Here is a 10,163-nt window from a genome sequence, read left to right as displayed (position 1 = left end):
GATCAAATTGTTGTGAGATTAAAAAAACCGACTATGTAATTATAATGTGTTAACTCCATAATATGCCAAATTGCCAACCAAGGGAGACAAAGTCTAATTACGCAACGGTGGTGCATTACGCGGTAGTAAAGCGTGCCGTGCGCCAATTCCTTAAAACTTTTACAACTAGAGTATTCATTGTTTAAAAGATAATCTCCTTGTACTATGGTTTAATTACATGAATTTTACAAGCAATCCAAAGAAAATTTCATGATCACATTCACACCTGTCGTCCATAATGTATTCCAGCTCGGTACAAAATTATCATTTCGGTGTGAAAATTATTGTGCAACACGATTTTAATAATTGATTATCCAGTCAAATTAATCTAAAGGGGATGATTTTTGTGATTGAAAACAAGGGGGTTACAATTTACTAATACAAGTAAATAAGCAATACTTAAAAAATATTCATAATCAATGATTTTGTGTTAAAACTATGTGTACATGAGTTCAAAGTTTTAAAGCTTGCACATATGTTGATCTTTATGCAATAATTTCACCGTGAATGTCCCGATCCTCCATCCGTCTCAAGATCATATATACACGTACTATTTTGAGATCGAAAACTCGTCATATTTTCTACAAACAACAAGTAGATTGTGGTTATATTCCTAAAGCACCCCACTTAATATGATCGGAATAACTGTGCAATTCTAAGTTCCCGAACTATATATAATATGTCACATTCCTAGGCCTTTATGGTTAAATCCTATTCAAGACTTCTAATCAAGAAACTAGTTGAATGTTTAGTGAAGAACAATTCCTTACGTAGTAACAAGAAACATGAACCTTGTTGCAATCGTATGGGTCACACATCTGAGCTGAACATTGGAGAAATGAATCGGAAAACTATAGAAATTTATCTCTCATTAACCAAGGGAAACCCAAATGCTTAACACAAGCAATACATTTGTACAAGATACAGGTTATACAGTACAAAGGTTGGAACAAAAAGAATGGGGCATCAGTAATCAACAAATAGTATTCACTTTACAGTTTAGTTGGGTTACTTTGGGGGGAAATTTTACAGTAATGAAAATGGAATCAGGAGCAAGATCGAAAATTAGCTAGTGATAAAATTCTCCTATGCTTTCAGATGTACTTAATGAAACAATGATAATTATAAAGTATAGACTGACCAGATCTATCATAGGTCAGACATTCCTTGGTTACCTAATGCTTGAAGTATTTAGGAAAACTTTGATGGGGGAGTATCGGTTTGAACTGGGGACACTTCTAATTGAGGAGGCAAGAGATTAAAAAAACTCCCATTAACAGATTGATCACCACTGGTTGCTGCTTCTGATGAATCTGATGACTCGTCCTCTGGCACAAAGAAGCAACATGTGAAAAAAAAAACCCGGACTAGTCACCTATTGATGAATGATTAAATAACTCCAACCAAACCTATTGGTGAATGATTAAATAACTCCAGCCAAAAAGATTTGATACACATGAACCTCTCTATATAGCCATCTCAAATGGGAAAAGAAAAAAAAATCCAGAAAAATGACCAAATCAATTTCATCCCTTCTACCATCGGATTAAACAATTCCTTTTGCTTTAAATGTCTCACTTCAATCATCAATTAATAGAAAAGAAGCATAAGTGGAAGGCTTATCCAAGAATATGCTATTCATCAACTTCAACTCTTTAAGATCGATATATTCAAAAAGTACAGGCATCCAAGTAACCAAAGGAATGAGAATATTTATGGGAGGGCTATCAAAATGAAAAAGATGGTATAATAGTAGTAGTATATATTTTCTCCAAAGGGCTGAAATCATAATGGTGGGAGAACACAGACATGAGCAGTTGAAAGAAACAAAACAATCTTGCTAAACTTTCATATGCAACCAATCATGGTGATATGCAATTGCAACAAAAGCTTAATATGTCACATAAAAAGTGATATTAAAATGGGAGGAGAAAAAAAGGAAAAAAAAAATGTGAGGTTTGAGCAAGGAATACTATGTGAAGGAATCTGCTGAAACAACACCCATGAAGAGAAACCAAGTCTACAAGCTCTTCCAAGAATATTGGTTTAGCAGTTGCAGGAGCAAAGCAACGTTTTTACAAAACTTCAAAGGAGGCTTCACAATATCTAGGCTTCTCGGCCAAGATCGCAGAGAACTAGATAACGCAAAATGCAGATAGGAATAAATGAAACACAAACTCAAGACAAGAACCCCAGAGGTACAAACTTACCAAAGAGTGACTTGATTGATGGCCTCTTAGGCTTGTTGTCTTTCTTCTTCAATTCAGCTGCAAGTAGCCACCAGATTACCAAGGTCAAGAGTATTAGACAATGCAGTAAAATATGTATTGAGGCCTCAGAAAAAGACCCAATGAAGGTGACTATGATACAAATGTTGGCAAATAACGATACAAGAATCAGATGAAAACTAACCCACTACCCTACAACTTCAACAACATTTTTTTTTCACGATTAATACTGTTCTATTATACAGTTACTCAAATTTAAATATCCTGCTATGCATGAAAAGCCACTAGGAGAGTCACAGTGAAACAGGAACTTTTTACTCTGGGACAGTGACGAGGTAGAACACTTTATGTTAATAAGTGTTGATGGAACTTTATAACTCAATAGATCCCTTTTACAAAAGTATAATCAGATTTATGCGTTCTCAGCCAGTCATTTTGCTAATACAAAACATGATTTCAGACATTGACACAACTGTTAAAAACACAATGTAGGAGAAGAGCAAGAGCAAGAATACCAATGCCCGGAACTTGATAATCATTCACAATTTCGAAGTTCTTGTAAGTGTAGCCCACAAAGTTTAGGTCCTTGGATGAAAGCATCTGTAGAAAGGCCATAATAACGAGAGAAAAACTTAGATAAGAAACAAAAATACCAGGACAAAGAAAGAAACAGAGAGCATATACTATGATATTGCAGAGATAGAGAAAAAGAAAGAAATATAAGAAAACAGATTAATCGATGAAGCAGAAAAAGAAATATTTGTAATTTAAGAGCTTCCCCTGTTTAAAAAAGTAAGCTAATCCATAGTAGTCTAGCTAATATATTTATAACCAGAGATATAGAACAAGAACATAATCATTAAACTGCATGAAGTATTATTATGACACCAACAACACCAAAATAAATAAGAATACTAAAAGTACAGCAAATTACCTTTCTCCATGGACCTTGCTTTGATGTTGATTGGGATGAAAAGTCAGCCTGCATATACCACAAAAAGTGTAAGTATATCCATCTATAAATGCAAAATAGTTGTAGAATTTCAGTATCACTACAAAGAGGTGAGAGCACCTCATCAAACTTCTCAAAATTCTGTGTGTCTAACTCATCATTGACTTCAGGGAGGAAAGCAGCTTCCATTTGGTATATTCTTTCCCAATCAATACCATCGAACCATGGATGAACCTAATATAAATTTATAGAGATATAGAAGAAAAAGATTAGCTTCTTATTTAAAAAATCTATTTAGATCTCCTAAAGAACTAAGAATAGGACAGACCATACAACACCTTTATTTCATTAGCACCATTTGACCCAAGTCTCTGATTAACATTACACAACAGTTTACCAATGAGATCTTTAGCTTCTGGAGATATTTTTGCTTCCTCAGGGAACTTTAAATGAGTTCTCCAGTTTACTATCTGCAAAACGTGGAAAGCACTATAAACCACCTCTCGCATAATCAATCTATTACTCCATCAGTTTACAACGGTTATATCAGCATTGGTAACTGAAAAGGAAAAAACAATTACCTTCCTACATGTTGTCATGGGATCATCTGAGTAAAAAGGTGGATATCCAACAAGCATTTCAAACATTATTGCCCCGAGTGACCACCTGTAGAACAATAAATATACATTTTCAGAAGGCACACAATCAACAAGGCACAATCAACTGTGAATAAAATACTCGGACCTTTACTACAAGTTACAAAAAATAAAAGCATGAGATCATAAATATGTTAAAAAAAAAAAAAAAAAAAAAAAAAAGAAAAACTAAAATGCAGCCAAACACATAACATGTATTGCACTGAGCCATATAATTCAAATTGAAGTGATTCAAATGTATAAATTAACTAAAAAATATTGGGATGGAAATGTCCAGGTGTACCATCAGAAAAATTTCAAATAGATCTTAATCCCCACAGTTTGTAACTTACCACCTTACTAAGCTCATAATTTGTAACCTCTAAATTGTGGCTTGACCGACTTCACTTAGTGAGCTCCCACGTTTTCAAGTAGGACAAAATTTCAAAAATCATAATTCTTCAGCATATATAGAGCACGTAATGTAGGTACTTATTAAAAATATTTTTCTTAATTTTAGCCATTTTCAAGTATTCTACTTGGAATTAGCAACTTTTCCCCTCTGAAGGATGCAGTGCTTTTTTTAATCAGATCATGGAGATAGTAATGACAATTATTAAGCCAACAGCCAAAACTTAAAAATGGAATGTTTTTATCCTATGGACATGGAGAATAATCCAGATTTAGGCAGTATAGTATTTAGCATCACTAAAATGGAATGTTTTTATCCTATTGACACGAAGAATAATCCAGATTTAGACTGAAGAAATACTTATATTACTCACCAATCACATTCCATTCCATAACCCTTCTTCAATAGAACTTCTGGAGCTATATAATCTGGTGTGCCAACTGTAGAATAAGCCTGCACATCATCAATAAATCAACATCATAAGATAGAGAACAAAGCATAAAAGGCCCAGTAACTTTTCACATATTACATAACAATACAGCTAATAAAGAGTTCATATTTGTACCCATGAAAGGAATAATATGAATTGCTAACTAAGTTATTTCAAGCTGCACACTCCAAGGAGATAATGCTTCAAACACAGGTAATACAATATCTTCCAGCAAAAAAATGTGAACATACAAGCATCCGCCGATTCTTCTGCCAGTGTTGAAGTTGCTCCTGCTGTGTACGTCTGGGCTTTGTAGAGCCATCATCAGTTGACGAATTCCCATTCCCACTCTGGACTTCAAAATCCTTTTCTTCAAGGGTACTGCAGTCTAATGGTTTACAAAGTCCAAAGTCTGACAGTCTCAAGTGCCCAAATTTATCAAGCAGCAAGTTATCAGGTTTAATGTCTCTGTCAAAATTGTACTTACAGGTTAATCAGATGTGTGCCATGCAATATCATCACAGCAGTCAATATATCCATTATAAAATGTCAATCACAAACCTATGAATGTAATGATGTTTGTGGATAGATTCAATGGCCAAAACAGTCTCTGCAACATAAAATCGTGCCTCATCCTCTGTCAATGTATCCTTCCTCATGAGTAAAGTCATCATATCACCACCAGGAAGATACTCCATAATGAGATACAAGTATTCCTCATCTTGAAAAGAACAATAAAGCTTAACAATGCAATTGCTGTCAACTTCAGCCAGAAGATTCCTTTCAGCTTTTACATGTTCAACCTACAATTACACGGCAATTGGAAATGAAGTTAGTAAATAAAGTAATAAACATGGCATATACTAAGTATAGGACATTTCAGATCAGCTAATCAACTGATGTAATGCCATACACAAAATATTTAATTATAAGTTATTATATTAAAAAAATAAAACTAATAGTCTTTCCTCTAGTATGTTATCAAAGAATATAATGTTCCGATTTGTGCCGCATTAATGAATGTCAGTTCATTTTGTTTTATAGGATAAGGAAGGGTTTGAGTAATATCATGTGTGCTGTAATTTCCATAACTAAGCACCCATACAATATTAGATATCTAAAACAACATAAACAAACAATTATAATTCATGTACTTTACTCGAAAAGGATGTTTGACATGCAAACAAGAAACCTTAGTGTTAATCCAGGAACAGACCAATATTTCCTCTGACCAAAACCCTTTTCCCATGAAGTTGCAAAAAATCAACATAAAAGCACAACTAGAAATAACAGTTGACAGAAACAAATAGAGATAGTCGTACCTGCCCTCGTCGAAGCATCTCTGACTTTTTGAGCTTTTTCATAGCATATACATGATCTGTTGTCTTTTCCCTACATATCCTGACCTGCCCCACATAATTTTGACCAATTAACTAAGCACTGACAGCACGCAATTAATCCAAAAACAGCAGAAATGCAACCAATAAAAGGGGTACAATCACAAAAGATATTTCTTCAAATTATCATATATAAGGACCTAAAATCCTAGACCAACAATCCCAAAGAAAAACTAGTTTGTGACACCAAGAGTAATTAAAAATCTACAATTTCTAGACAAAGCACCTCTCTAAAATAAGACACTCCTGAAAAATTTAATGATTTGCTAGTTGTCAACGAATTCAAGAAAATGAGTAATTAGCACATTGGCCAAGGTTGAGATTAAAAAGACTCTTTCATGTCCAAAGTTTCCTCCGCCAAAATAATAAATTATAGAAGTATCCACAAACCTCTTCTTTCATAATCAAAGATAAGGCGTAATGTCAGTAACACCTTCAAAGGCCATTCTAACAGACCCTTATCCTCCATATTTCCCCATTTATACCTACAAATTTATGGATACCAACACTATTCTATTCTATAGTGATGTGACCAGCTTTAGATAGCTCTAACCTGGGCCTGCCCAATAAAACTTAACTACATCACCCTTCAATCCTTCATTTATCATAATTATAAACCTTTGTCAGCTAGGTAGTGGTACAATCTCCATTTGGAAAAGGAGCACAAGGGAAGAGGCAATATTTACACAGTAAGCTATTATAATAGTAATGTTGCAGAGGATGCTCCGATTTGGTAGAAAAATAACAACACTTATTATTTACATAAGTACATATTGAGTTGCAAAAAAAAAAAAAAAAAAAAAAAAAAAAAAAAAAAAAAAAAACTGTTAAAAAAAAAAACACTGTTATAAAGCACTGACATGTTCCTTACCGTGGTCTGCAGATATAAAATGAGGGTCCATGACAAAAGGGACTGAATGCCATCAAATACTAACGGATAAAAGAAACTATTTTTGTGAAAATTAAACAAATCGAAAATTACATACCTCACCAAATGCACCCTTTCCAATCATTGTCAACAGCTCAAAATCATCAGCACCCATTTTATGCCTTTGGAGGCGCATGTACTCAGTCTCTTTCTTCTCCAAAAACTTTAATAAGTTGTTCTGATCTTCCTCAGACACATCAGCATCAGCCAACTTCCTTTCTAGTACACTCCGGCTGGTCACAAATAGCAAGTGGTATAAATCAAGTTAAGCTTCAAAGCGAATTATATTAAAATTTATATGAATCCATAATCAACTTTGCACACATGAACCACATCCCTCACAATGATGCAATCACATGCACTGAGGCAATATATGACATTAGTTACCCATATAAGCAGACGAGGAAAGAATAACATAAAAGTTGATTACTAACTTCATGTTCCTCATCAGAAATGGAAGAGTAAAACTAAAACAAGTAAACATGAAATATGCAAACGTGGTATATGATAAATATAGCTGACAGAAAATCAAAGCGCGGTGATCATGCATCAACTCATGTCACGTAGAATTTCCGAAAATTAATTATGCAATAGATGCCATTTTGCTTACTAAGTTGCACTGAGATAATCAAGATTTTGATCAATCATTAAAAGTCAATCTTCACTTAAATTCAAATATTCCAATTCCCAAGTTCTAAATCAGCAAAACGAGCAATTATTTTGTTCAAAAAAAAAATCAATTATTATCAAAGTTCTCAAAGCATACCGCTCCTTCCTTTCTTGCAAATTCTTCATTTGCTCCTTGTAGTGTTTCTCAATATATTGCTTTGCTGCTGCAACCCTCTGTTGTGTAACATTTGACGGTGTTTCATCATCTGATGTCGGGGCAGACACTTCCTTACCTCCCAACATCCCGGAATCCTTCTTTTTTGATGCAGATCTCAACTTATCACGTGGCTGCAACTTATGAAACCAACTCTTGGCCGAATCCATACCCTTCATTTGGGAAAAGAAATTATTCAGTGATCTCCTGAGTTTTTCAAATTGCATAATCAATGATTCAATATACTTTAAAATACCCACCAATCACGTCATCTGCAACTATTGAAGAACATCAATCCAACCTCATTTTGCAAAGCATGCTATCTCAGATTCAAATTTCAATAACCCTGCAACATGAATACAGAAATCATTTATATAAAGAATTAAACATTAAACAGCATTCAAACATACTTTAACTCAAAACATCCACAAAAAATCACACCTTTTCACTATCTCATTGTAACATTTCCCAATTGCAATTATATTTAACCAAAATTTAACCAGTTTCCTCTAAAATACTTCATAATAGGAAAGAATGAAACAAAGAATTCACAAAATCATTAATGTGAAAATCAAAAACGCAATACCTATATATAACAAACTCTGCCAATTGCAAATAAACTGTTTGTATTAAAGCATTAATCGAAAAGGGGGTAAATTGAGGAAACCTCAATCAATTTGATCTAATTTTCTGTATTCAATAAAATCCAATTAATCGAAATAATAACTCCATACATTTCAGTCAACAACCACAATACAAGATCATAATCTCAATAACACGAACATTAATTAATAATCATAATCATGATTAAAAAAAATTAAAAATTGCCTCAACCCGGGAAAATTCAATTGAATAAAATAAATACGACAAAACAATCCAGCAACATCAAATTGATCATCATATCAATAAATAAAAACCCTAGATTGATTGAAATTGAAAAATTACTATAAAAAATCAGACAAAAGATCAAAAACAAAGAATGTGGAAGATTACCGTGAAGAATTTCGCAGACCGAAGAGAAGTAGCGGTGATCGTCGGCCCGCGAAAATCTCAGAAAACTGAATTGCAGAAAATAAAAATTGAAAATAAATTGAAAAAAAAGGGTGAAAAAGGATGTTTTCAGAAGAGCGAAGAATTCGGAAGGGATGACCACGATAGCTATAGAGTCCTCGTTGCCCGCATGATCTTTCTTTCTCTCTCCTCTTCTCTTCTCTTCTCTTTTCTTCTTACTTTCAACTTTATATTTATTTTGGTATTTTTGGGGGGAAATTTATAGATTATGATTGTATGTGTATATATATATTTATATGACAAATGTAAAAAGTTGGAAATGATCAACCTATAAAAGTGATTATTATCTTTTATTAAAAAAAAAAAAAAAAGTTGTTTTTGCATGATTAATTGATTAGTGAGGGGAGTAGGTTATGTTGACTTTATCTGTTCGTAAGTAAAATTATACTCGAGAAATATAATGAATGAGTGAAATATAATGAAATATAATTTGTATGAAAAATATGATCGATGGACCAATGGTGGCTACTTGCTAGTGAATGATATACTATGATGCATATAACAAGGATTTTTTTAGCGAGTAATGCGCATTTTATGAAATTTAGATATATGCATCACGAGCATGTATATAAGATGTATGTTTTATGTGTTGCTCGTTTATTTAGGTGTACAATAAACATATTACATATTAATACTCGCCATAAGATTGAGCCTTTGCGTTAATTAGTTTTCAACCATTTTGCTCTTATTATGTAGTTGTGTTCATGTTTAGTGATGAAACATGATTAATCTAATAGTTAGATTTAAAGACATGTTACTATTACAAATTAACAGAGTAGTTTTTACATCTAAAAGAAGCACCTAAGTTATTTTGTACGGAGTAGTTTTTCTTTTGTAATTATTTTAGCCTTGTAAATTAAATATTGATTTTAAAGTTCTAATATTATATGATACTTTCCATTTATATATTCCTTCAACCTACAGCCTCTTTTCTTCCTGAACTTTTTTTCTCAATGGATAATGGCTATACAAAGTAACTACTCTTAACATTATTTCTTCCATCTCACTAAATGTTATTTTAGGATAAAAAAACAACAATATCCACTTTTAACAACTACCTTGAACATCCCTCAAAAAAAAAAAAAAAAAAAAAAACTACCTTGAACATGGTAAATCAAGATCTTCATTCTTAATTTAAAATGCAATACTCATAAAATAATAGCGTACCATATAAATATGAACATGCTTTACTCTATGATTGAGAGAAATAATTTTAAAAGTATTGATTTATAGATTTGGTCGACTATT

General features: G+C 32.9%; 1 protein-coding gene across 2 annotated transcripts; it reads right to left on the bottom strand.

The window, feature by feature from the left end:
- Positions 1-478: 478 nt before the first annotated feature.
- On the bottom strand, positions 479-9,076 carry LOC145568156 (uncharacterized). 2 transcript variants are annotated; one of them, XM_081627597.1, is made up of 15 exons: positions 8,838-9,076; positions 8,105-8,190; positions 7,788-8,017; positions 7,080-7,254; positions 6,019-6,102; positions 5,258-5,499; positions 4,948-5,164; positions 4,640-4,719; positions 3,801-3,885; positions 3,558-3,689; positions 3,340-3,453; positions 3,202-3,249; positions 2,783-2,867; positions 2,250-2,306; positions 479-620 (listed from the first exon to the last, which is right to left on the bottom strand). In XM_081627597.1, exons 3-15 carry the CDS (start codon positions 8,012-8,014, stop codon positions 538-540), a joined length of 1,629 nt encoding a protein of 542 aa, XP_081483723.1. In that variant the 5' UTR covers positions 8,015-8,017; positions 8,105-8,190; positions 8,838-9,076; the 3' UTR covers positions 479-537. The 2 variants fall into 2 exon arrangements, with proteins under 2 accessions (XP_081483723.1, XP_081483722.1); XM_081627596.1 differs by lacking the exon at positions 479-620 and adding an exon at positions 1,010-1,367.
- Positions 9,077-10,163: the final 1,087 nt, after the last annotated feature.

This window comes from Chenopodium album, chromosome 11 (genome assembly GCF_948465745.1).
Source record: "Chenopodium album chromosome 11, dcCheAlbu1.1, whole genome shotgun sequence".
Taxonomy (NCBI): Eukaryota; Viridiplantae; Streptophyta; class Magnoliopsida; order Caryophyllales; family Amaranthaceae; genus Chenopodium; species Chenopodium album.
The sequence above is the reverse complement of the archived record's forward strand: the minus strand, read 5'-3'. Positions and strand labels throughout refer to the sequence as shown.

Excerpts from the sequence above, each read along its gene's own strand:
- LOC145568156 (XM_081627596.1), bottom strand. The coding sequence starts at position 8,014 with ATGGATTCGGCCAAGAGTTGGTTTCATAAGTTGCAGCCACGTGATAAG. Across the intron at positions 7,255-7,787 it reads TTGCAAGAAAGGAAGGAGCG|CCGGAGTGTACTAGAAAGGA; the intron begins GTATGCTTTGAG and ends ATTTGTGACCAG. Across the intron at positions 5,500-6,018 it reads AGATGCTTCGACGAGGGCAG|GTTGAACATGTAAAAGCTGA; the intron begins GTACGACTATCT and ends GTGTAATTGTAG.